Genomic DNA, 27,993 nt, shown 5'->3' on the forward strand with positions numbered 1-27,993 from the left:
GTGGAATTCCATACCAAGTTCGTAAAAACTAGATAAAGTACTGTATATATACACGTGTTTTGTGGTAATGGCATGTGAAAGGTTTGTTGTTCAAAATGGCTTTTCGACACTCCCATGCCAGTGTAGTCAAAAGCCAACCTTAGGAACAAAGTCAAGGCAGCTGCAAAGAACTTAAGAAAGCACAGCTAAGCTGACACTTTGCTAGGCAAGTTCTGCTTCTTTGGCAGAAAGCACAGTAAAAAAATGCTATTTGAAAAAATATCAATTGTATTTTTTCATAAAAACTTCAGTTCACACTGTAGTTAAATGGATGCCCAATTTATTAAACAAATCGTTCGACTGTTTCTGCTTTGGGGATTTGACCTTTCTCTATTTGACATTGATTCTGTTTATCTTCCAGCCTGTTGCTGGGCCGATGAGGATGACTGTTGTACAGCTAACAAACAAACACTGTACACAAGACTGCGCCGAAGCAATTCATCTCCACAACGCATTTGTCCTTTTTGTGACTGTCACCACCATCCGCGAGGGTTTTCTCCTCGGTGTGTTCAAGCACTGGGTAACGATCCTGGCCCCTGCGGGAGTCGCAGCTGCAGCGGGCGGGGAGAGCACGCTTTTTCTCGTGTCAGCCCCCTAAACACTCGTCCCTAGAGCCCGAGCTTCATTTCTCGGAGCTGCAGGGCGGTCGAGGCAGTGATGGCCGGCGATGGCTTCATCCACAGGGCCCTCGCACCAGCCAATTCTTGGCTGTGAGCGGTGCCCAGGTTGGTAAGAGCCATGGCGGCATGAAGCTCCTTCCAGTAGGTCAGCTCCTTGGCTCCCTGCACACTGGGTGACCACACAAACAACATCACCATGAGCTGTCAATGTGATTCTACGGTTTCACATCTCAGAATCGAAAGTGCCTGCTTTGCTCAACGTGTGGCGGGGCAGTGCTCATCTCTTTAAGTGGCCCGAGAATAGCAGTTAAAGTTCAGTATCGTGTGGGTAGGGGTAATCTATACAAAATATGACCACTGTTGACTTCCCACAATTGTATAACCTCAGACTCAGCTTTCTGAATGTGAGTTCAGCACATTGCCACAGTGCTATTCGTCTGCCGATCTACAATTTACAGTTTGCAGTTGATGGACAATCAAAAAACTAGAACCACCAGGAATAAAAATCCCAAATGTATAAAGTTTATTGAAATGAAATAAGTAATATTTTTAAAAAACTTGTTTTTTTATTCACGATTTTATTAAATGTTCCGTACTAGTAATGGAAGAACTCCACGACTCCAGGAAGTGGCCCAGAAGCTTGCCATAACGTAAGGGACCGTGGGCAATTACAGCCAACGTCAGTTTACCGTGAACAATTACCGTCAAGCCGAAACATTACATGTTAAAAATAATATTTTAAAATATATGTTTTTTATTTTTTATGATAGAATATTGTATTGCCATCAGTATGACATAAGTATACCAAGTTTGCAGTCGATACCACATTGTGAAGTGGGTGAAAATTGAGTTACAAGATTTGAGGATACAACAACAACAAATAAAAGCATGTAAAATAGGATCAATAACTGCCGAGAGAACAAGTCACAAATGTCCCCCATTAAGTGACGTCACATACCCAGAGCAATAACTGACTGAATCACAGGAATATGAAATGTCGTTTGATGGAACACCCTACAATGATGTGTGTGTATTAAAATGTAAAGCTTACCTGGATGGAACTTGGCCCCGTAATTTTGAAATGCCTGTAAGAAGTTTCAAAGTACAATTAATCATCAGACACCCATGTTTGGTTCAATGCAAAACAATTGTACTGAGAAGCCCCCATTGTTTAACCCTTTACGCTCCCCTGCATGAAATAAGTATCGCCATATGTGAGTGACAACAAACTGCTGCTGCTGCCAGAAGAGGAGGACGCAGCCGCTCGCTCGCAACACTTTGTACCGAATCGTTATTCATCCTGGAGAAATCCGATGACCTATGAAGCTCTATTTTCGCACACGTCCAGTACCGTGCATGGGGAGAAGCAGCGAGGGCCTCCTGTCGGACTCGCTGGACACGGGTGAGATGGAGCCGTCCTCGTAGCAGGCCGAGCCCAGCGACGCCGCTTGCCCACTGCCGCCTCTCGCAACCGGTCCCTGGGCGCCCGGTGGGCCGGTTGGCCCTGCTCGCCCGGCCAGCACGTGCTTGCAGGAGTCGCGCAGGTAGCGCCGCAGTAGGCTCTTCTTGTACTGGTGTGGTGGGGAGCAGTCGTGGCCCCGGCGGCTCACGTTCTCCACCGTGAGGCTCGAGTCGACGGCGTCCGGGTCGCCGCACGCCGCCTCCCGGCCCCGGTCTTCGTCGGCCGCCTCCTTCAACAGCAGAGCCTCGCCCTCTGTGACAACACACACGTTGTTACATGTGTGTGTACGTATGTTGAACTTATTTTTGCACCATACGTAGGTGGTGCGGGGAAAAGCAACAAAAAACTAAACACAAAAAGCAGTTCTAAACAAGTGAGTTGTCAATCTAGATCATTTAAAAGTGCATAGCTGTGGTAGCTTCTTAATATTGGAATGAAGAGCGTTCCAGACGGCTGCAGAAGCTAATCTGAAAGCGTGCGATGCGGTGCCCATCTTTGTTCGATGGCTAGCTAAAATCCGCTGGCCATCGAAATGAGCATGCTATTGTGGTTCAAAGGTGTGGGCGCAAGAGGGGGGTAGGGGCTGTGATGTATGGCTCACAACAACTATTCAAAGTGTCTTCATGTTCGAATGAGCTCATGTGGTGCTTCATTGAGCCAAACGTGGAAATTCTACATTCCCATGGTGGGGCCAAACCCTACTTGGGGACAGCGACTATGTTTACTGTGCATAAATGTGTCAAATATACATATGCTCTGTATATGCATATCCATTTGTGTGTGGACGTGCAGTGGTAGTGTCGCGGTTAGCGCTTCACTATGAATCCGGCGACCCGAGTTCAATTCCTGCACATACCAGTGACGATTATCTGAATAGGTCCTGGGCCTCCTCTAGGTTGACTAAGCCTTAAATAAGTACCTGGTGCATAAACATCGCCATTGGGGAGACAAAGGCGGCCGGGCGTGGTGTTGGCAGCCCACCCCCTCGTGTGCCGTGCCGGCCTTCATAGGTGCTCACTAAAAACATTTGCCCCAAAAATCTGGTAAGGCTTTACAGGGGATCTTTGTCTTATATATATTTCAGTGTGTGTGTGCCAGTATGTGAAAATGCGTATGTCCACGAGGTGCAAATGAATGCCTGTACATATGTAGTGACTAATTCGGAGACACTAAGAGTTGGAGGCACTTCTTTATTAACAAGCACCATCGGGGTTAATACTTTTATAATAAATCCGGCAATGGTCAGTGACGTTACTCAGTCAGGACAGTTGCCTGACTGGTGACGCCCCGAGATGGTGAAGACAGAGATGACGACAAGAAGGACGGTGACGAAGACTTCAGCAGCACGATGGGGATCCCACTCCATACGACAGCCCCGAGGTCCCCTAGATGGGCCCTTCTTATACTGTCAGCATGGCCTGGCTCCACCCCCGGCCACGCCTCCTTTCTAGAACCTACCAGCGGGTTCTTGGTGTGCCCCTTCTGTGACCTTTCCCCTTAGATCCCCCTCTGGTGTATAAACTGGCCTGCTGACGTCAGGGCTGCCGAAGCTGCAGGTCCCCTTCCCTGCCAGCAGCCAGCAATATGCCGCTACATTACTATTATTCTATGCCACTACACATATGCAAAGTTCACCTGGCCTGGCACAGCTGCCGTGGTGACAACACCGACACTTGGTGGGGAATGGCAGCTGTTGTTGTTTTTGTTGCTGCTGGTGTACACGTGTCCCTTACCTTCAGCGCAGCAGCTGTCGCCGCTGCACACACTGAGACGCTCGGCATTGCCCTGCACGTACTGGTTGTAGAGTTTGATTCGCATGGCCCAGCTCAGCTCCGGCTGCCGCACCGTGTTCTTGAGGCGACGCCGTGCATTTGCGAACCAGTTGGACACCTGTATGCACACAGGGAAGAGTGCCGTGCGTCAGCCGGCCTAACGCCACCCTGGGATGGCCGATGAATTGTGGCAAAAAATCGATGTCAAAAGGGAAGTGAGAAGAGTGTCGCCTCCCTGCTCAAAAGGCCAATGGGTTCGGGTGCTCATATTCACAGGTAGGTGGCTCTGAGCAAAGCACGATTATGTAGTTAGTTAAGTAAGATGAAAAGTTATGATTAAATAATCACGGTGACAATCATTGGGAGTCAATGAGGCCCATGGTTAATTTTGTGAGAAAGACCCAGGTCACTGAAGTCACCCGGGATTTGTTAATATTGGTTAACAACAGTTGATTTGCAAGCCATGAACTTTGATGGTGCCAAATGGCCTTTACCATCAACTTTACAGCAACATTGTTTGGGAATTCTGATCCACGTTCATTCGCATGTACCTAGTTGTGAGCGTGAAGAATATTAATAAAATTAAACCACCACATAGACCTTTGCTGAAATAAGAACATTAACCATCCCGTAGAATCATTTATAATTGCACGCCACTGTGTGTAGTGGTCACGGTTTACATTGCAAAATTAAGTGGTTACTTTAAACATTTTGAAAATGCATAATTTGAAAGAAACAAAAATCTGGATAGAATCATGAAATATAAAATGTACTTAACTTTTTATACGTGGCAAAAATTAATAGCATGAAAACCACGGTAACACACACTACATAATGGTAATATGAATGCAGCTTAAAGTCAAACTTGTGGTACAGAGCATGAAGAGGGCCTGTGTCGAGGCCTTAAAGAGGGGAGGAAGGCCTCGACATAGAGACGTCTTTCTGTGTGCCTATGTGTGTGTCTCTCTCTGTTTGTCTCTGTGTGAGTCTCTCTCTGCTTGTGTGTCTGTCTGTGTGTCTATGTTTTGTCTCTCAAATTGAGCAATCTTTGGAGAAACGTAATCAACCAGGTGGGGTGTTGACTTGTGTTGGCCGACTCTCTGTGTTGTATTGTATTATATTTCCAAGTTTACTATGTTTGTTTTCTCATTTATTTGTACTTGATGATGGTTGCTTGTGTTGCAATCGAAACATCGTATTCTATTATTATTTAATTTTATTTCTTTCTACGTGACTTTACCAAACGAACCAAATAGTAATTCCTGCAGTCACGAAAGCTTCGAATCTAGTTTGACACCATATCAGCTCAAGGTCAGCGTTTTCATACTCAAAAGAGTATCAGGTGGTGTTCATCTTAATGAGCGGCACCAAAACAAGTTTTGCAAATTCCTCAATCCCACAGTGGGGGACAGTATTTCCATACTGTGACCACCTTTCAAATTTCCATAAGGCAGTGCTTAATTAAATTATCGGTGCTGTAGGTGATAATGGGCTGAGTCGACCACCGACTCAGATTTGAACTCACAACCTTCTGTTTGTAAATGGATTTTCGAACCACAATGCCAGAATATATTGAGAACACGTAGGAATGATCTTTTTTTATTACAAAAAAAACCTCAATGAGTGTGCAGTCGCAAAGCACTGGCTGCTGGCAGAAAAGGGGATCTGCGGCATATGGCAGTCCTGACGTCAGCAGGCCAGGATATACACGAGAGGGGGATCTAGGGGAAAAGTCACAGAAGGGGCCCACCAGGACCCGCTAGTAGGTTCCAGAAAGGGGGCGTGGCCAGGGCGGAGCCAGGCCATGCTGACAGAATAAGAGGGGCACCTGTGGGGGACCTCGGGGCTGTTGTGAGAGTGGGATCCCCGTCGTGCTGCTGAAGTCCTTCGTCACCGTTCTTCTCTTCATTTTCACCATTCTCGTCGTCTTCACCATTCTTCTCGTCGTCGTCTCCATCTTTACCATCTCGGGGCACCACTAGTCAGGCAGCCTACCAACTGTCCTGACTGAGTAGCGTCGCCAATAATAGACGGACTAAATATGAAATGTGTTAATTCCGATGGTGCTTGTTAATAAAGATGTGCCTCCAAGTCTTATTGTCTCCGAATTAGTCACTATAAGTGTATAGTTATACATGATAATTTGGGTACAGTGCTTTTACATTTGGGTTATTATACCATTACACACTCAGCATCTCCTTTCAAGGTTGCCAACAGTGTCTTCTTTGAAGTCTACTTCACAGCATACGACACGTGTTGGTCGTGATGCCCTGCACTTCGTGCAAACTGGCTCAGTTGGGTTTTGCCCTTACAGGTCGGCTACCCAACCGTGCCATAATTCAATCGTGCATTGCCTGAGCCCTATTTCAAGGGGGATTTTTCGTGATCACCTGCACGAGAGTCATGTGCGAGCCCAGCGCCAGTAAGATCTTCTCCGTCTTGGTGGGGTAGGGGTTGTGGCGGTGCTTGTAGAGCCAATGCTTGAGGGGCCGAGCCATGTCCTGCAGGGCCTGCCGTTTGTGGCGAACCCGCAGGGCTCCCGACCTCCGGCTACGCAGGGGCACCAGCAAGGTGAGACACACGGCACGTTTAAACATGGGATCAGACATGCAGTTAAATAGACACCACATTCTGCATGGGGTCAAAGTGTCAGTGAGACAGACAACGCTGCACCTCCGATGAGCACGTTTGGCTACATCCGGTGTGAAAGAAGTTCAACATATATACATACATCAGACATGGGATTGGGATGACTGCAAGAAGACCACATATTAAACCTGATGGCTGTGACAGTATGCATAATACCTTGCGTCAACACTCTTACTGTGGTGGGTCAGGTGCTGATGTTGGCGGAGTGATAATTTTACAATAATAAAGTTGCAAGTTCACATCCCAAGTAGAGTACGACTTAGCCCATCATTCCTCTGGGGTCAATAAAATAATAAATATTTTGCAGTAAGTCAACAGTTGCTGTCCTATGGAGAGATTAGCACCCGCAAACAGAGATGAGAGTCACCCCATGCTTGTTTGAACGAGAACACATTCTGTCTTTATGTGAATGCTTATTTAGTGATCATTATATGTTTGCTATATTTACATTAAAACCATATATGTGTCTAAAAGTTTAGTAAACAGCATTGAGAAACAGTACTGAAAATGTTGCTCGAAAATTTTACACATTCGATTGGTTCCAAGAAATCAGTGACGGCACTCAATTCAGAATTGTAGAGGGGATTGCCTCTTTAAAAGTCCTTGAGCCAAGTTGTCATGTTTCAAAAGATCATGATGACGGCCAAAAACAATTCCCGGAAGAACTATCTGCTTTTCTGAAGCATCATTCAGGTCTGGGACAAAAAAAACAAGTACCACTTAAAAATAGATACCACTCATGGGACTCTTTTAACTACAAACAATTATAATAGAACATGGCTTTATACAGCACCTAAATGCAACAGGATCTCAAGATGCTATACAAAATATATATACATTTTTACATGATGGGAATAAAGGGGGCATATTTATTATATTTTTTCCTTTATCCTCCACCATATAGATCTGTTTCGTGAACGTGTTGTACGTGATTTTTGCTTTACTCATTTATTTTGAGTCCAACTTTGCGGCCTTCTTTATTTAATTCCTCTAACAGTTCTTCATTCCCATTTGACTATTATAATGACTATGCCGTCAGAAAATCTGAGACAATTGATATTTTCTTCATCAATAATGTTTCAGTGTTTTGCCAAACGAATTTTAAGTAAAAATCTTCCAATGTCACTGTGAATAACTTTGTCTGTCTCTCCTTGGATTTGTCTTGGTAATTTTTTCATGCCATTATCAGTGCGGTTGCTCTTTTTTTGTGACTGGTTTTCATTAGATCTAAATATATTTTTTTATTGAGGCTTTTGTTTGTGACAGCTTGAATGACTGCTTACACATTTCTATAGCGTCAAATGCATTTTCATAGTCTTACTAAGGCCGGGCACAACTAAAACATCCAGCAGAAAACCCTAACCAGTTATTGTCTGTGGACCGAGATAAACGTGTTGAAATAGAGAGCTGAATGAGAGCTGAACTTGTTCATGTGAAGCAACGTGCCACAAGTGCCTTATCAAATGTGTATTACTTTCCATGCACAAAAATTGTGGACACTGACAAATGTAGAACATGAGCTAAAAGTTTGCAAAAAGCATTTAGAGATGCATGCTTGAAATTTACATTGAGAGACAGAAAGAGGAAAACAAATGAGATAATTAAAGTTTGAGACACCATGAGGACTGTTGCGAATAGTAAGTGGGCTTGGGCAGAACGTATCACTTGAAGGGATGATAGTCGGTGGTCGACAAAGAGAGGAACAGATGGGTTTTCTAACGTACACTGGAAGAAGGCATAATTCGTTAAGAAAACTAAGTGTGCGCTTAGTGGCAGCCAAGGAATGGAGCGTCTCCAAGATGTTCGCCGTGGAGATGGAGCGACGAAATATGCTCATACGTATGTATGTTGAACTTCTTTCGTACCGTACCTAGCCAACCGTGCTCATCGGAGGTGCGAGGGAAGGACAACAAACTAATAACAAAAAACATAAAAAAATGAGTTTTCAATCTAAATTTAAAAGTGCATAGCTCCAGTGGCGTCCTAATGTCAGAAGGAAGAGCGTTCCAGACGGCCGCAGAAGTGCATCTGAAAGTGCACGATGCAGTGACCGTCTTTGTTCGGAGGCTAGCCAAAAGCCGCTGCGAAGATGACCGGAGTTTGCATGATGGTTTATGCTCTTTGAAGAGATCAACAAATTGTTGTGGTTAATTTGTGGCAAGCACTTTGTTACATCACAAGACTGTCAGATATGGCAACGGCTTGGGATGGTGCTCAGCATCTGGCAAGGTGTTTCTGGCAAGGTGTTTCAGTGGTAGAGTGAGGGGCTCACAATCAGAAGGTTGAAATCCTGGTTGGAGGTTCACTCAGCACATCAAGCCGCTGGGGTCAAAATTGTATTTAAATGTATGATTAAATCAATCAGTTGCTATTCTATATACAGTGATACCTCGGTTCACGAACTTAATTCGTGAACTGACTCTGGTCGCGAACCGAATTGGTCGTGAACCGAGGCACATTTTCCCATAGGGTTCAATGTAAATCCGGTTAATCCGTTCTGACCTTTTTTTTTGGTTTTTGAAGTACAAAAATATGAAACAAATTACAATACACATTAGTACTGTACAGTATAGTAGTGTATAAAGAGAGAACACTAACCTTGCTTGAGATGACTTCAGTAAGCACTCAAACGGGTGAACTGTACAATACAGTAAGTACAGTATTGTACAGTACAGTACAGTAGTACAGTACAGTACTGTATGTGCTAAAAAGCACACCAAAAAGTCACTGAAAGTGTCTTCACAGTACTCACAGTACTTCTTTCTGTGTCTCTTCTTCTCTCCACGATCTTCCTACAGGAAGTCACGACCATGTGACAGCCTGGAAATAGCATTAAAATGGCCGTGGCTCCTGTTCGTGAACCGAAGCGGAGTTCGTGAACCGGAGCATATTTTTATGAACTTTTCTGTTCGTGAACCGAGTTGTTCGTGAACAGAAGCGTTCGTGAACCGAGGTATCACTGTATATCGACTTGCCCCCACTATATGAATGTGGAATTCCCACCAATCTTGCTCATTTAAGCAACAAATCACATTGACTTTTGTTTTAAATTGCTTTACTGATATGTATGCAAACTAAAACAGTTACAGTATATCTTCTTGGTTCTTTCGGTAAAGTCACGTAGAAGGGAAGTAATAAAATAATAAAAATAATAAAAAATAAAACAAAATAAAATAATTCTCACGACGTTTCGGCCACAACGCAAGCAGCCGTCCTCAGGTGAAAACCAGGTCCGTCGAGGCGACAGAGTCTGAATGAAACAGCACACGAGCTTGGAGCATATATATAAGCTGGGCGCCTTGACAAAGGAATTTGCATATCAAGTGGAATTTAGCATATTTATGGGAAATGCAGGAATGTGATTAGTACTACATATGCATGTGCATTATGCAGGATTAACAGCATCAAAGGGAGCTGCACTTGCTGCTGCAGTTGCTGCTGCTGCTGCAGTTGCTGATGCTCCTGCAGTTGCTGCTGCTGCTGCAGTTACTGCTGCTGCTGCAGCAGCTGCTGCCGCAGTTACTGCTGCTGCAGTTGCTGCTGCTGCCGTAGTTGCTGCTGCTGCTGCAGTTACTGCCTTATCCATTTTAATATAACACCATGTATCACTCTACCCACCCCAACGTGCATCACACTGCTGCACATCTACTATACAATTACGATACCATACTTCACTCTGCACACTGCACCAAGCACACAAATGCCACACCATCTACCACTATACACTGTACCATTGACCATCGTGTCAATGGGTGAGTGGTGACAAAAACTTGCAGCGGAGCAAAGAATCCATTCCCTGCGGAGAATACAATGCCATTGAGTCGAACGCGGTCTGAAAGTCACCGTAAACGTGACCACAATCAGTTACGATCCGAAATGGTTTATTACGTCCTTCCAATGATTGCTAAGCCAGAATCCATCTTCTCGGTTGAAATTGTCTCTGTGTTTGTATATGTGGATCGCCTCATGAACGAATCTCTCATGATAGCCAGATGGCTTGCAGAGAACCTCTGTCTTGGAGAAGTCAATGTCATGTGAGCCCACTGAATTGTAACAGTGATCTGCCACGGCCGAGGTGTTTGTCCTACCGTGTTTCAGGTCTGCTTTATGTTCACGGATGCGGTCCGAGACATGTCGTTTGGTTTCTCCAATGTAACTGCTACCACAGAGGCAATTTAGTTTGTAGACGCCAGGGTACTGTATGTCTGGAACCACATCTTTTACAGACGGGACCAGATCACGGATTTTATGTACTGTGTTGAATCGGACCTGGATCTTGTGTTTAATCAGGATTTTGGAGATCTTTTTGTGACCCCAGCAATGTAGGGTAAGGTGATGGTCTTGAAAGGCTCCTCAACAGGATTCTTCTTGATGGTTGGAGTGATGGCTTTGCGGATTGTATAGTCGGAGTAACCATTAGCCTTAAGAGCTTGGCGTACGTGTTTGAGTTCACTGCCAATGTGTTCCTGGTTGGAAATGCATTGGGCTCTATGGTATAGAGTCTTGATGAGGGAATTCTTCTGGGATGGATGGTGGTGGGAATCCGGTTTTAGGTAAGCATCCGTATGGGTGGCTTTCCTGTAGACAGAGTGGCTCATTGAACCATCAGGTCTCCTTTTAATTAGGACATCCAAAAAGGGTAGCTTGCCATCTTTTTCGACTTCCATGGTGAATCTGATGGCTGGGTGTATGGAATTGATGTGGTCGAGAAATTGGTCTAGAGCAGGCCGGCCATGTGGCCAGATGACAAATGTGTCGTCTACATACCTCTTCCATAAGGTCGGGCGTAGAGTGGCAGTCTTGATGGCGTTAGTCTCAAATTTCTCCATGAAGATGTTGGCTACAACCGGAGATAGGGGGGAGCCCATTGGGGTGCCCTCAGTTTGCTTGTAGAAAGTTCCATTCCAGGTGAAGTATGTATTGGTTAAGCAGTGTCTCACCAGGGGGGGTACCCCAGCATTCAGTCCTTGATGAACCAAGTCTTCAATGATTGCGATGGTGTCAGGTACAGGAACATTGGTGAATAAGGAAACCACATCAAAACTGACAAGCAGGTCGTCTGGGGACAGGGCAATCCCCTTGATTGTCGATACCAGGTCAGTAGAGTTTAGTACCGCAGAGGTGGTTTTTCCAGTGAAAGGCCGTAGGATTTCAGACAAAAAACGAGCCAGTTTATAGGTGGGGGAGTTGATAGTAGAGACAATGGGACGAAGAGGTGTATCTTCTTTATGTATCTTTGGCAAGCCGTATAATCTTGGTGGCCTGGCTGCAGAAGGTTTCAACGAGAACTGTTTGGTCTGATCAATTATTGTGGTTGAATCAGAAATGATTTTCTTGGTTTTAGAGACGAGGCTGTTGGTGGGGTCTCTTTTTATTTTTGTATAGCTGCCATCATTGAGTAGTTCTTGGATTTTGCTGTTGTATTCTGTTTTGTCCATGATGACAGTGGCATTGCCTTTGTCGGCTGAGAGGATGACAATGTCATCCGTCTTTTTTAATTGAGCTAATTCAAAACGCTCATCTTTGCTGATGTTGCTAGCTGGCATCTTAGCGTTTTTGAGGGTTGCAGAGATTTCAGATCTTGCTACATCTGCAGCGATGTGACTCAGGCCCTTGGCCGGCCTGCTCTAGACCAATTTCTCGACCACATCAATTCCATACACCCAGCCATCAGATTCACTATGGAAGTCGAAAAAGATGGCAAGCTACCCTTTTTGGATGTCCTAATTAAAAGGAGACCTGATGGTTCAATGATCCACTCTGTCTACAGGAAAGCCACCCATACGGATGCTTACCTAAAACCGGATTCCCACCACCATCCATCCCAGAAAAATTCCCTCATCAAGACTCTATACCATATGTATTTCCGACCAGGAACACATTGGCAGTGAACTCAAACACGTACGCCAAGCTCTTAAGGCTAATGATTACTCCGACTATACAATCCGCAAAGCCATCACTCCAACCATCAAGAAGAATCCTGTTGAGGAGCCTTTCAAGACCATCACCTTACCCTACATTGCTGGGGTCACAAAAAAGATCTCCAAAATCCTGATTAAACACAAGATCCAGGTCCGATTCAACACAGTACATAAAATCCGTGATCTGGTCCCGTCTGTAAAAGATGTGGTTCCAGACATACAGTACCCTGACGTCTACAAACTAAGTTGCCTCTGTGGTAGTAGTTACATTGGAGAAACCAAACGACATGTCTCGGACCGCATCCGTGAACATAAAGCAGACCTGAAACACGGTAGGACAAACACCTCGGCCGTGGCAGATCACTGTTACAATTCAGTGGGCTCACATGACATTGACTTCTCCAAGACAGAGGTTCTCTGCAAGCCATCTGGCTATCATGAGAGATTCGTTCATGAGGCGATCCACATATACAAACACAGAGACAATTTCAACCGAGAAGATGGATTCTGGCTTAGCAATCATTGGAAGGACGTAATAAACCATTTCGGATCGTAACTGATTGTGGTCACGTTTACGGTGACTTTCAGACCGCGTTCCACTCACTGGCATTGTATTCTCTGCAGGGAATGGATTCTTTGCTCCGTTGCAAGTTTCTGTCACCACTCACCCATTGACACGATGGTCAATGGTACAGTGTATAGTGGCAGATGGTGTGGCATTTGTGTGCTTGGTCCAGTGTGCAGAGTGATGTATGGTGTCGTAATTGTATAGTAGATGTGCAGCAGTGTGATGCACGTTGGGGTGGGTAGAGTGATACATGGTGTTATATTAAAATGGATACGGCAGTAACTGCAGCAGCAGCAACTACGGCAGCAGCAGCAACTGCAGCAGCAGTAACTGCGGCAGCAGCTTCTGCAGCAGCAGTAACTGCAGCAGCAGCAGCAACTGCAGCAGCATCAGCAACTGCAGCAGCAGCAGCAGCAGCAACTGCAGCAGCAAGTGCAGCTCCCTTTGATGCTGTTAATCCTGCATAATGCACATGCATATGTAGTACAGTACTAATCACATTCCTGCATTTCCCATAAATATGCTAAATTCCTCTTGATATGCAAATTCCTTTGTCAAGGCGCCCAGCTTATATATATGCTCCAAGCTCGTGTGCTGTTTCATTCAGACTCTGTCGCCTCGACGGACCTGGTTTTCACCTGAGGACGGCTGCTTGCGTTGTGGCCGAAACGTCGTGAGAATTATTTTATTTTGTTTTATTTATATTTATTTATTATTTTATTACTTCCCTTCTACGTGACTTTACCGAAAGAACCAAGAAGATGAATCCCTGCAGTCACGAAAGCTTTAAATCGAAAGGTACAGTATATGTGTAGTGATGTTAAATGGATCACTATGGCGCATAGCGCTAAGTGCTGTAGAACAAGGAAATATGGGTGTAGAGGCTAGCACATCGTGCAGTACCATACAGTGGGTCACTAGGTGCGTGGTAACGGGTGCTAGCTGAGAGAGGCAAATAAGTCCTACCAACAGAGTATGTGATTGCAGCCAATCCACCAGCGCAGCGAGTAATTGCCACATAATTGGTAACCAGGGAGAGTGGTGCGGGCTGCTGGTGGAAGGGAACATATGAGGACGAGTCACCCTGGCATTGGGTGAAGCGCGTGATGGGCTGGAGTGAGGAATGTGGGGGAAAGGTGACCGAGGGGACACGGGAAGAGTAGCCAGGAGTCGTCTAGAGAGTTCCCGAAGGGGGCGTGGTTAAGGGCTGAGCAGGGCAGGTGGGATGTGCAAGGTGATCTGAAACCTTCGGGAATGTTCCAGAGGGAGGCTCGGCCGAGGGTGGAGCCCGGCTGCGCCGAGAGGGATAAAAAGGAAGCCCCGATCGAATATCGAATATCGGGGCTGTCTGCAGGTGAAGTGGAAGTGCTACGTCTTCGTCTCCGTCTCCGACGTCGTGGGTCAGACAGCACGTTGGCTGTTCTGACCCGGTTATAGTTACCCCATGTGCGCAAGAGATAGGAGTGTTATAGTCCCGTATGTAACAAGTGTAAGAGTTAGGTGCATGGTAGTCCCGTGTGTAACGGTGTTATGTGGTGTAGAATAAAGTTGTTGCCTCCTAAATAGCGTCTCCGAAGTGACTCTATACATATGTAATAAAGGACTCGTTCACTGGGTCTGTCTCCGTTGTCCTTTATTTGGGTTCTTTACACTGTCCCACACGGCCCTCGCTCAGAGCCTCCCCCGCTTGGCAGCTCGACAGCTGCCGTCGCTCCCGTAGCCTTTCTCTACTCCTATGCAGCTCCGCTGCAGGTTCCCTTGTGCAGTCTCCCCGACTGCTCTCACTGCAGCTCCACCAGCTCCGCTGCAGGTTCCCTTGTGCAGTCCCCCGGCTGCTCTCACTGCAGCTCCACCGCTGCTCCTCGTTCCTCCGTGCTCGGTCACCGCTGGCCGACGGTGCCGAGTCTTACTGTGTGTGGCGATCTCGCCACTCTCCAATCTCCGCCCTGCGTGGCCTCTCCCTGTCTCTATCCCCAACTCTCTCTTCCACCCCGCTGGCTGGCGCCGTCATGAGCCCCTCAGCCATCAGGCTGAGGCACGGCGACCACCCAATGTGGTCTCCCCTCTTCACTCCCCCGACTGCTCCAGATGTCTTCCTGTCTCCCCGCTATAACTTCTCCCCCACGTGACCCTGACTCCTCCCTCTCGGATCACATCCGACGTGCCCATTTACGCCCGCATTACACATATGTAAAATAAATACACATTAGTGCTTACACGGTACTTATAAAACCGTGCAAAAACACTGCCTAAAAGTTAAACTGCAGGCTTTTGTTACAAAGAAACCTTCATAAAATCATTTAATCGTTTGGTTTGTGTTTTTTTTATTAATCTCAAGGAAACAGCTACGAGCCATTGCCACTGTGAGCGACTGTGTCCTAACGGTGAAGGAGCTGGACGGCACCTGCAGTAACGCGGTTTATTCAGGCAGTAATATTAGACCGCACAGCTTGGCATTCGTCCTACACTGCACCGAACATTTCAGAAACTACAAAAACACCAAATATATGTTCAATCTAGTATGAAAAAAAGGCGCACCTGCTCATTTACACACAGGCGGATGTGTTTTACCATGCGGATCATTAAACAAAAAAGTATAATTGCTACCCTTTACAACACAACCATAACATTCTAAAATGCAATTCAATATCGTGTTGCATTTACGTGCCAAAATATTCATGGAATGGAATGACGCTTGTCATCTGTTGGTGGCCCTAAGCCAGTGCTGGAAATTATACATTCCTATACGACAAAAGTGCACACTAATTTTGTCATCCAAACACAGGGATGATGACTGAGTAGATCCTCGATCTGATTGTGATTTGAGTGCTCTAATCACAGTGCCACTCCGCTGAATATATATGTAAACAATCTGACCTTCATTTCTCACTGAATATTTTCCAGGTCGCTGGTAGACTGGAATAGGTGCAGGATTGCCTCATTTGCGAGAGATACTGGTGAATAGCAGATTTCTCGGACAATTATGTTGGTCTATGAAAACCTATTTGTTTAATGAATTACCTTAAATACATAAATAAGCTATTAGATACAAATTATCATAACACATCTCTATCTCATTACTTTATCTCTCATCACTTTCTCGTACCACATTCTCTCTCATCACTTTATCTCATCACTTTCTTTATCTCTCTCGATGCAGTCGTGTATAGTTCCAGATGCGATTTGCCGATAGCCAAAATAGCCAAGTTCGCGAATAACGAGGGAATAATGTATATAACTATAGTAGCCAAAGCCACAGTGAGAGGTATATCAGATTTGGTGTGCCGAGTACAGGAATATTATTCGGATTGCTGACCCGGGCAGACCCAACTTAAATTAAGCCCTGCATACATATGTAGTAAGTATTCAGGAGGCTTTGACGACGGAGTCGGAGGCACACTTATTTATTAACACCAACTTGTGCACAGTAACGGGTACACACAGCACTTAGAGGGGTATCGTCCCCTTCACTCGTCTAACAGGGAGACGCAACATCTAACCCCACTAACCTACGCCCGAGTCCTCCACTACGGAGCTAGGGGAGGCTACCTATCCCAGCCCTGGTCAAGCTGGGATCCCGGCACCCTGAGTCTCCAGACCGGCTCTTATAAGAACGTCAGTCTGGGCTCTCGGGGCCACGCCACCGGCTTGCCCTGGTTGACCCTGACAAGGACAGCGAGCCAGGGGAGCTCCGGGGCCTATTCTAGCTGGTCTTCGCTCTTCGCTGGTTTAAGCTAATACTCGACCTCGAGCCCTCCGGCTCACCACCTTTTATAGCACTCGGCCCCCGGGAGGGGCCCGTGGGGGATGTAGGTGCGGACGTCGGTGCGAGCATCTCCTTCGTGTACAGCCCTAACCCCGCCCCTTGTGTTTGTTTCCCATCCGTACCCATACATCTACACAATTACACCTCTACACATATCTGGAACTCAACACGACTGCACAGGGTGCGGGGTTGTCGAGCACAGAGCAGAGTACCTGCTGGGATGCATGTCCCCATGGCCTGGCTCCGAGTCCCACGCGTCTGTCCCTGGGGGTTCCCCGAAGCCGGCAGCCTCTATGGGCGGCCGAGGGGCAGATCCTCTGACCCCGGGCTCCGCCTGCCTCTCGCCAGGCACTCCTCGCACCTCCACTTGCTCAGGGCTGCCTGGCATGAGGCTCATGGCTGCTGCTGTTGACGGTGAACACTCTGTTCCGTGAGCAGCGACAGGAGGCAGCCGTTCTCTTAAAATGCACACATGTAACAGAGAAGTTTGTTAGGAAGCAGTGACCGTGTATTATGTATTCCACTACAGTGGTCATCTCTGACCTGTATACATGTATATATCCTGATATCTACGTAGTGTATAATCAAAGACTCTTCTGAAAATTATGATCTTTGCACCTTGGGACCCTTGGTGTAATTGAAATAATATAATTTTTTGGTTAGAAGAGTCTTTAAATAAATAGTTGGGCAATGCTCACTTCTGTTTATAGTCCTGAGACAGTGGTGTAATTTTTTTTTACTGGGATTTTTCTATTCATAATGAAAATTATCTTGACTTTCTCCACAGAGATAGTTATGATTTATCAACCCCAATAAGACGATGAGCTCGGTTAACCTCAATACTGTGTATATAGGATATGTATTCAATACATTTTCTGTTTAACCAGGCAAGCGTCACTGAGTCTCGAGAAACTTTATATAGAAGCGTTCTAATTTCAGAGATTTGGAAACCCAATTTAATTAATTGTCTAAATTTGGGGGGCCACAATGAGATGAATTTTTGTCATCTTATTCGTTGCATTTTTTAAACCCAGGAATGACTTGCCGAGTTTTAAAATAAATGTTAACAGCAGTATCATATCAATATATATACACTCAATTTGCCCAATGCAATTGCTATTTGATATATAAAACACTAAACAGTAAATTAAGTAGCACTAGAAGAAGAATTCAATGTCGATTAACCCTGTAGATGACTGGTGACCTGCTAGTACATCCTGCTGCCATCCCTTGCAGTTGCTTCATAATTGGAATCATTCATCCATCTACCGCTGGATGAAGGATTCCCCAAGACTTGTCAATAAAAGGGGTTGGTTAACTATTCATTGCCACGCTGGTCGGTACGTGTTGGTGAAAAGGGGGGGGGTGCAGTGGTTAGCGTGCTGCGCTATAAATCTGGCTTACACGAATTCGATACCCGCTCACGGCCAACATTTTGAACCGGTCCTGGACCTCCCCCAGGTCAACTCAGCCTCAAATGAGTGCCTGGTGTGGTGTGTAAACATCGCCACTAGAGAGGCATAGGCGACTGGGCGTGGTGCTGCCCACCTACCCCCTCGTGTGCCGTGTTGATCGTCATAGGTTCAGGCTAACAGCACTTGCTCCTACAGTCTGTTAAGGTTATACAGGGGATCTTTGTCTTTGTTTTCTTTGGTGGGTGGGGGTGGGGTGCAACCGGGACCAGTTCTAATAATCTCTCGCCATGGACGTGAGCCGTGACCAGCAATCGGACTTACGTCGCTAGTTTCATAGTGCAGTGTGCAAATCACTGCATCACTGCTCCTCCTACCCATAAAATGTTGAATTCCCACCAATGCTCCAGGACTACCTCTCACTTGCTAGAGCAAGGGAGACATTCCGACATTGCCGCTCACTAACAATGCGTGAAGTGTACCCTTGTGCATGCCTGTCGGAAGGTGTAAGAGACACTGAAACTTATTTGGAATCGGGTGGCCCAAGTGGTTATAGTATATGTCTTCCATTTTTTTCAATAAAAGCCTGTTATGTTACAAGGACTCTGCATCAATCACTGAATATTTCCAGGTATTCCACTTGTGACAATCAAGGTGGGCCACGATTAAGATCGAATTATTTGATTATGCAGCAGCAGCATCAAACAAATAAACAAAACAGTAAACTCTCATGAGGTTAACTTGAGGATGTGTGAGCCGTGTTATTTATGATGGTGATTCATATTCCAGAACACTGATAATTGGGCAATGTTCTGTTCTTGGCCCAGAGGTCATATCGGTAGTGCTTCGCAGTGTTGAAGCAAACATACTAAAATATATACCGTGTACCGCAATTGAATAATGAGGGTGCAAATATATTTTACAATTACTGAGGATAAATTGTGTTTTTTTGTTATATCCCGTTTTCTAACCGTTAAACCAAGCATTGTGCATATCCACAAAATAAAACAGGACAGTATATGCAAAGCACATCCATAAGTATAACACACATTCATATAAAACACTTGTATATTAACCACATACTGTATATTTGACATATATACAGTAGTATATATACAAACAGGTATTTGATATAGAAACACAGCACAACGATAGATATAGTACTTAGCGCACATACATAATTAAATTAGTAAACTCTCATGTAACGTAGTTTTTTTTAATCTACTGGCCGCATGGGCCTTCACATAAATAAATAGGCAATGGCCAACAATTGTGCACGTGCATTTTTTTCGAACACATTGCACATATTTGTTCCGCGCTAAAATCAAATGCGAGACCAGGATATTCTGCAAGGTTTTTTTTATCAATCCAGAATTCTCCGTGCTCAAACAAACTTTGGGGCGACACTTTAACTCCTTTGACGGCCCTGAGCCAGTGATGGAAGTCGACATTGCCATGACGGGGGCCAGACTATCCAAAGTAGCTAGCGTGGTTAAACCGTGAACTGCGCACTGTGAGGGCGGTTTGGACGCAGCCGTAGAACTTAACGATGCCATTAAAAGTCTTGATCTCCCGCTATTAGTAATAGCCATAATGGCTCGTTGCGTGTTGAAATTATTTCGGTAATTAATTAGCTACAAATCAGAATCTGAATATTTATGTATACTTGAGGAATCCGACGAGCTATTAAAGATCTTTTTTCACAGATGTCCAGTATTGTATTGACCAAAGGGATTTTCTTTATTCTTTCGACACTGTAATAACAGTGTAACAAAAACAAAAGCATGAATAACACTGTGTAACACAATCATTTTTTTTGTTCCTAGGTAGTAAGTGTTATTTCCTAATTGGAAATAAAATGGCTATTATTCCCCACAAACTTTGCTTTTGTGACCAGGACAGTGATATTTTGAAATTTACCTATTTTTAATGAGAAAACGTGTGCATTTGTGTCATTCCTTCACGTAAAGTCCTGGTCACAAAAGCAAAGTTTGTGGGGAATAATAGCCATTTTCTATACTTTTTAGGCATAGGCAATTCAAAAATAACACTTCGTACCCAGGAACAAAAATTTTATTACATCGTGTAATCCATGACCAATTCGCCACGCTATGCGCGGTGTGTGTGCGTTGATGCACGCGTTATGCCGCGCATATTTATAGAATAATTACAGCCCTTTGACAATCCAATGTTAGGTTGTTGTTTTACCATACTTCACTACGCCGGTTGGTGCGAGTTGGTGAGGTGGTTGGGGGTAGAGTAGATAAGTCGGCGGGGAATGTGGGAAAACGATTCGGATATCACTTGCTACTGATGTTAACCGTGGACCAGATTGGAAGCCTGTCGCATTCATGGCGCAGTGCACGACCCACTGTTCCATCACGCTATCGCTCCACCCTAATTTTCAAATAATATTCAATAAAATATGTGCATCCATGTTTGCATGTATATTTGTATTTATGCAAACTACTTTCACCACGCAGTCACAAATTATTCTGACTGTTTTACAGCGATCACCTGACAGTCTACGGGACTGATCGATGTTCGAATATGTATGCACCAAAAGACGTCTGTCTTCATCTGTTACAAAGCATTTGCGATCATGCTTCAACATCCATGATTAAATTGCATGCATTGCTGCCAACCGTATTGTTATGATTATTAGACACCCGAATGAACCTTGATTTAACCCTTATAGCAACCATTAAATGTGGCAAATTAGCGACTATATTATACATGGTAGATTTATTGATATGAGTACTGTACTTCGCGATGGACGTGGTGCACAAGCACAGATAACAGAAAACTCAACACATCCGTCAATAACACTGCCTTAAAAGATATGTTATGTAATATATATGTGACGTTTTAGGAAACGACTCTTTTTCAAGGGCCATTGCCTGAAACGTTGACTATTAAATAATTTTCATAACCCGCACTGACCACCATGGTTAAGTATGGTCCCCCCCCCCGCCAACACCACCCCACCCTCCTGCTGTGAAGGCGTGCGGAGGCTTTAATCCAGCAGTGGATTGACAACAGGCTACAAGGATACATTAGTATTCAGTATTGCACGGTCTTATTCCTACGCGTATGGGACTGTCATCCAGAATAGCCTACTCATACGAAAACTAAATGCCACCTGGTATCTATATATCCTCAACGAGAGCCTCTTAATGGGAGGTCTACATTCATTGTCTTTTAAGGAGACTTCCACCAACATATGTAACTGGATTTCCACCACGAGCTTAAGGCGCCAATGGACACATCTACCGACCCATGCTTGTTTGATCACTGAAATCATTGTGATACTGTGGCTACGATTGTTTTTTTTTCATTGGTGCATAAGAGGCCAAGTATTATTTGATGCAGCACAATTGAAAAAGTTCGTGTGAGGCATGTGTTATTTTGATCCAGACACAGCATTTATATGGGCGATACCTGTGCGCTGTGCGTGATGGTCAAGTATGTATGAGTACACACGATGACTAAAACACGTCATTGATAATGCGACTTTCAGTTGAATCTCTTAATCAAACTGCCACAAAGCAATAGTTGGCACATATATATATTCGACTGCGCATAGCGTGTTTCAATCCACAATTATTGGAATTCACGAAAATTATGCTAGCCTTACGTTATTGCAAAAAGTAAAGAAAGCAATGCAGTACAAGGGCAGTTTTTGGATCACCAACATATATAAATATATCACATTACACGGACAGTTAGAGTTGAACATTTAAATTCGCTATACATATTTCTGTAGGGCACTAAAATGTGAGGTATTTGTCTAATTTTAATTTAAACAACGTTTTTACTTTGTGACAGATAAATACAAATAAATTGTGTTGCTTCCAATGCGGTACAATGTTTACTTATGTACAAATGTTCTCTAAACGTGAGAAAGCGTAAGACCTAGATGACTGGGATAGCACGCCACGGTGGCAAGATGTTAACTACCTCGCCTGGTATCCAGAAGGTTGTGGGTTGTATATTTGGAGTTTGCATGTTTATCTCCGTGGTCGCGTGGATTTTTCTCCGGGTCCTCCGGTTTTTCCCTCCACATAGAAAACACGCGTTTAGAGGATTTGGCTACGATAAATTTCCACACGATAAGCCACTTCGTTGAGCTATCATTTGTGGCCAAGTCGCTACTGAAAAATAGCTATATAGCTCAGTGGGCCTTACATGGTAAAATAAAAAAACTGTCGTCATATTTTTAGTAACGCAAGGCGGACCAAGGGGTTCAATCCCGGTCACCTCGGTTCGGTTAAAATGTATTCGAGCATACACCGACTCAGCCTACGCCTGTGTTTACTGAGACTTGCATATGCTATCGGTGTGTGTGTGTATACACACACCAGCACGGGGGACTTTGGGTGCTGGATTTTGTTGACTCCGCACTGATCATCATCACCCGCGTGCCCCACAGCCCTGAACAGGTGCTCGATAATCGCGGGCGTCCCTTTGTGTGGGTGGGTGCAATGCAATCGACGCTTGCGTCTGGGTATTTATTTATTACGCTTGTTTACCCAGGCAACCGATGGACTCTTTTTCAGGAGGATCCTGCCGGATGTTCACAGGAGGGGGCGATGAATGCCGTGAATACCGCAATTGAGTAATTTGCGGTGGAAATTTTCTAAATTGGCAAATTTGGACCACACGACGGCCTATCCACAGGATACTTTAATGTCCGCTTTGAAGCAGACGGCGCGTATATTTACGGTAATTGCGACCGCTCTCCTCAATCTGTAAACATCGACAACAAGCGGCGAAACGCGCTGCCTCTTCGTTAAATATAACACTCACTGAATAGTCCCTGGGTCGTAATGCTTTCCAGATAGATGATGCAGATCCCGTTGGGCTAATAGTCGACTCGAGAAAGTTCCGAGCTCATAACACCGAACTGATGAGAGCAGCTCACGTTCTCTCTCTGGATTATATAGGGGTTGCCAGCTGTTGCTAATGTTGTCTGATGGAGGCCGATGTTATTTATTTGCTATACCGTATAATCGAGGAAGCTACTCGTTTAAGTTCCAGAATGAGCTCCCGGCACGCGGAGCGAAACATCGGACATCGTGCCGAACGATAATGCGGATGCAGCCATAAGACACACGAGGGGGGGGGGGGGGCGAACTATCCCTTTCTTAACCAGTTGCTCTCGCAGAAACTCTCCCGTCTCTCTGTCTGTCCCACGGCACCGTGATGACGCCGCCAACGAGAGAGCGCCGGGCTGGCATTGCACCCAAGGCGTCTGCCTCCCCTGGGTACTGGAACAGCGCGTGCAGTACGTTACCTTGGGGCCCGGAACGGGCACAGATCGTGCTATAGAATTAACTTACACGGCCAGTGGACGCAAGCGTGTGGCGTGCGAAACCACGGCGGTTGTTTAATCGTAACGCTTCAAGTGACAAATCAAAGTCAAGTCGTGCAAGTTGTTTCCCCAACCACTGCAGGGGTATACGTTCTGCTTCATTGATGCGAGACATGTATGTTGGGTGTTATATAGGTTGTTGATTTGACGTGTTAAAACGCGAGTCTTGCTGTATGATTTATGTTGCATGGGTAATTGTATTTTCTTTCGATGTTGGGTTGTTTATTTACATTTTTACGTGTTCACTTTTCTCTCCTGCTTGTACGTGTTTGTAATTCACGCACGTCCACCTTGAATTATATACGCGAATCCAAGTGGGTTGTAAGCGGAGTAAATAAAATAAACTTACTTCTTTTCAGACAATCAATGACATCGCATTGTGTATAAAGCACATTAACAAAGCCATTATCATGTGAAAGAGACATGCAAGCAATCAGCAACTATTCATAATTAACTCAGAAGAAGCACATTTCACCTGAAGCTATATACAATATTGCAACATTACTGTTTTAAACATGAACCAAGCAATACAGTTTCCCTATCATGCTAATAGCGTACATTCCCAATTGTTTAATGCAATATTTACGCAATTACATTTTTCAGAATTATTTTTTTGCGTCAGATAAAGTAAGTAAAATGTATGTCATGCACCCTCTTCTACCAGGCATAGACAATTAATATAAATGATGAATAATAATATTGGTAGCGAAAGTCTACGTGTTAAATTTATACAATTAAATGTATTATAACATTTTATCCCGGGCTAGTATTAACTCTGACAAGAGCAACAATTATATATTTTTTCTTTATTAAAAGTTGATGATCACAGTGAGGATTTTATTTTTGACACTCAAACACAATGACCTATTTCTTCAAGCGAGACAAATTGTCTTTAATATCCACTTTATGGCGGATAACACGAATTGGTAATAACGATGAACGTTTATAATTTCCCCTACCCATCAAATAACCACATCCCTTCTCCCCATGGACCCGCAGAGCGGGGGGAGGTCCTCATCCAGCAGCGGATTGATAATATCCCTGTGCATATGACATGGCTCGGCTGCGAGTGTCCAGTATACTGAGTATACTCACTGCCACGGGCTGGCACAGATCAACAGGATCAACAGGAGTGAACGTCAGTCAGTGGGTTTCGCATTAAGACACCATTACGTGCAGCTAGATAAGCACGCAGAACTGAGTTTAATTCGCGGCCAGGGATACTTTCAGAGGCGAGTGACATCTAAGCCGGTCCTGCCCCCACCCCTTCACCAACTGGCACTGGCCAGCATGGTTAAGCATGGTCAGCCCCATCACCACCCCCCGCTCATCCCAATGACGAGCCAGGCGTTGGGGAGGTCTTCATCCAGCGGTGGCTTGACAATGATCATTATTATGCAGCGATCACTTCTAATGTAGTAGCGAGATCGTCAGCTACAACTTTTGGTCGGCGGTCGACTCAGCACATCATCATTATCATCGCCATGGTCGATACAATAAATACCACGTTGTAAGACATCCACATTGGTTGTCTTGGGGACAATCTAGTTCCCCGCCATGGTAAGGTACAATTTCCACTAGGCTGAGCGCCGCGAAAGGCGATGCCTGCGGGACTCATGGCTCGCGGGAGGAGGGAGACACTTCTTTGACTCTTGACCGTGTTCACTGTTAAGTCGCCTGTCCATTGTTATTCCACGTCTGGTTTTACACAGAAGCTGCTGCTGCTGCCGATCCTCTCTCACGGTCAGAGCACGCAGTGCCCGCAGGGAACAGATGAAACGGGAGCCTACACCACGTCCACCGCACGAAACCATTTGGAATGTCCGCTATTAGAATCACAGGAACAAGCATCGCTTGGTTCATGTTTAAAATGGTATTTGTTGTAGCATGCGTGCTATCGGCACGGTGTGCATGTATGTATGCTCAGGTACATTTCGTTTGCCTATATATCTAAAAATATATATTGCTGACCCTTATCAATCCACTGGTGGATCAATGACCCCCTTCCCCCACGCATGTCGGTCATCAGGATTGTTTCATCTTACTTCACCACGCTGGGCATTGAGTTGAGGGACTCCAGGAACGGTTCTTAATGCGTATATCAAACATCAGTCACCACTGATGTTAGCCGGATTCAGAGCGCAGTGCGCCAATCACTGCGCCGCCGCTCCCTTCCAGGTTCGGTTGAATAACCATCAGAAAACAAAGTGCATTGTAAGGCAAAGCAGCATATACAATGCCAAATTTACAATATGTTTGCATTCGTGTGACATATTACGATATTACGTTATACATCATACGCACGTGTACTCACATGTATAGCCGAAGTATATATACGTGCTGTACAATGTACTGTAAGTATACAATTTATATTAGGGTCTCGCACGAAAACTTTATCCGATGTTTGATCTCACCTTCGTGATGTTACGCGACGTTTGTATTACGAGACTGATACCAGCGTGTATAAGATTCATACCTCTCATTCAAAACACTTACATACACCATATATGTAGAACGCATATTTGTGTAAATAATTATAGAAGCAACATCGACAATACCAGTATCGGGTGACTTCAGATAAACGCACTCCTGTCAACTCATACGGTTTATTCGTTTTCTTGTACAGGGAAATATAATTTTCAGGTGTTATACGGCGTATCAGCCGTTTCAAAAAATATCGATTTGTTTGTGTTTTTCCCTTGTGATGGGACTTTGTAGGATGAACGTTGAGATTTATCAGGGCACAGGGTGATAAATAAGGTCTGAACTGGTCTGTAATGAGGTAGGCACTGATAAGGGGTTGACAGGTATGTAAACGCATATGCTGTACGTATCGTGTTGGGAGACTTGATTGAGGTCATTGTTCTGCCCGTTGACGGACTCGAAACGCCATGTCATACAAGCATTCGCATTTTCAATTGCACAAACGTCGATTGCTTGAATCACTTTTTTAAGAACAAAAAAAATCCCGTCATCACATCCGCCCACTAGCACTGTGACTTTCAAATAAATAAATTAAACCATAATAGGCGACGTTTCGGGCAATGTCCCTTCTTCATAGCACCTTAGATATTTATGTATAATTATCACAGAAATACGTAACAGCGTTGTTTTTTTCTTGGTTCTTTCGGTAAAGTCACGTAGAATGGAAATAATAAAATAATAAAAATAAAACATAATAAAATAATTCTCACGACGTTTCGGCCACAACGCAAGCAGCCGTCCTCAGGTGTAGAACAGGTTTGTCGAGAAGACAGAGTGAGTTTAAATCGAAATTTAACAGCGTTGTTGTCATATTCCCCCATTTTTAATCCCGATTGAAATAATATTCAAAAGGTTAAAATCAACAATTAAATCCAACCAACCGATTGAGGCTTACGATAATTTGTTTGCACGCTTCATGAGGGCAGCAAAAATTTGCAACGACTTGTACCCGCCTGCCTTTGATGATCTGATTTCCCGAGACTCTGTACACAATGCGTGGGTTTTCTGCGAGCGATCGGATTCATTTCAGACGCTCATTAATGGAAATGGACAAAGATGATAATAATAATAAAAATCCTCCCGATTTTAAAAGAGTCTTGAGGCTCGGTTAAGTTTTCTCGGATGAAGATGATTGGTACATTAGTTACACGCAGTATATTTCAGTCGGTGTCTCGAATATCAAATAAGTAGAAATTCCACATTTCTGTATCACACACAGGTTGTGCTCATCATTTTCCACAGGAAAATAAAATAACCACCGTTGACTTTCCAAAACACTAGTAGCTATTTTATCGACCCCAAACAGGTAATGATGGTGATAATGAGTTGAGTAGACCGCTACAAAGACCCGAAGCCGCAACCTTTTGATTGTGAATCAAGCGCGAGATTCTAACACAGCACTACAAGATACGATTACGCATATGCACACGCATAAAGACAAATATCAACCATATAGTCTTGACTAGACTGTTTGGAAAAGTTATGTTAGCACCAATTAAGGCCGGCACGCTACAAGCAGAGGTTGGTAGCCAGCACTACGCCCACCCGCCTTTGTCTCCCCAGTGCTGATGTTTACACACTGCACTAGGTACCCATTTCAGGCTAAGTTGACATAGGGGAGGCTCAGGACCGGTTCAGCTAATTGGCACCGATATTGGCCATAAGCGAGAAATGAACTTGGGTTCGCAGACGCAGTGCAATGACCACTGCGCCACAGCTGCCCCACGTGCACGCACGCACGCACACAAGAGCACACACACTTGTTGGCGATGACGTGCGCGTATCGAGATGCACTTACCCCGGGCAGATGAGCACCCACTCTGCAATGTAGGAAGGAGGTCCTCGCAAGCGGTTCATTCACGCTGCTGGGTGAGGAGCGCATGAGACGGCGCTGCTCTACATCAGTAGTGATGATCGCTGCGTTCA

At 44.8% G+C, this 27,993-nt stretch overlaps 1 protein-coding gene across 1 annotated transcript; it reads right to left on the reverse strand.

The window, feature by feature from the left end:
• Positions 1–121: 121 nt before the first annotated feature.
• Positions 122–27,924, reverse strand: MKX (mohawk homeobox). Its single transcript, XM_078865045.1, has 7 exons — positions 27,866–27,924; positions 17,010–17,255; positions 6,284–6,443; positions 3,855–4,011; positions 2,011–2,373; positions 1,711–1,744; positions 122–828 (listed from the first exon to the last, which is right to left on the reverse strand). Exons 1-7 carry the CDS (start codon positions 27,922–27,924, stop codon positions 648–650), a joined length of 1,200 nt encoding a protein of 399 aa, XP_078721171.1. The 3' UTR covers positions 122–647.
• Positions 27,925–27,993: the final 69 nt, after the last annotated feature.

This window comes from Lampetra fluviatilis, chromosome 1 (assembly GCF_964198595.1).
Source record: "Lampetra fluviatilis chromosome 1, kcLamFluv1.1, whole genome shotgun sequence".
Taxonomy (NCBI): Eukaryota; Metazoa; Chordata; class Hyperoartia; order Petromyzontiformes; family Petromyzontidae; genus Lampetra; species Lampetra fluviatilis.

Excerpts from the sequence above, each read along its gene's own strand:
- MKX (XM_078865045.1), bottom strand. The coding sequence starts at position 27,924 with ATGAACCGCTTGCGAGGACCTCCTTCCTACATTGCAGAGTGGGTGCTC. Across the intron at positions 2,374-3,854 it reads CGACAGCTGCTGCGCTGAAG|AGGGCGAGGCTCTGCTGTTG; the intron begins GTAAGGGACACG and ends GTGTTGTCACAG. Across the intron at positions 829-1,710 it reads CGGGGCCAAGTTCCATCCAG|TGTGCAGGGAGCCAAGGAGC; the intron begins GTAAGCTTTACA and ends GTGGTCACCCAG.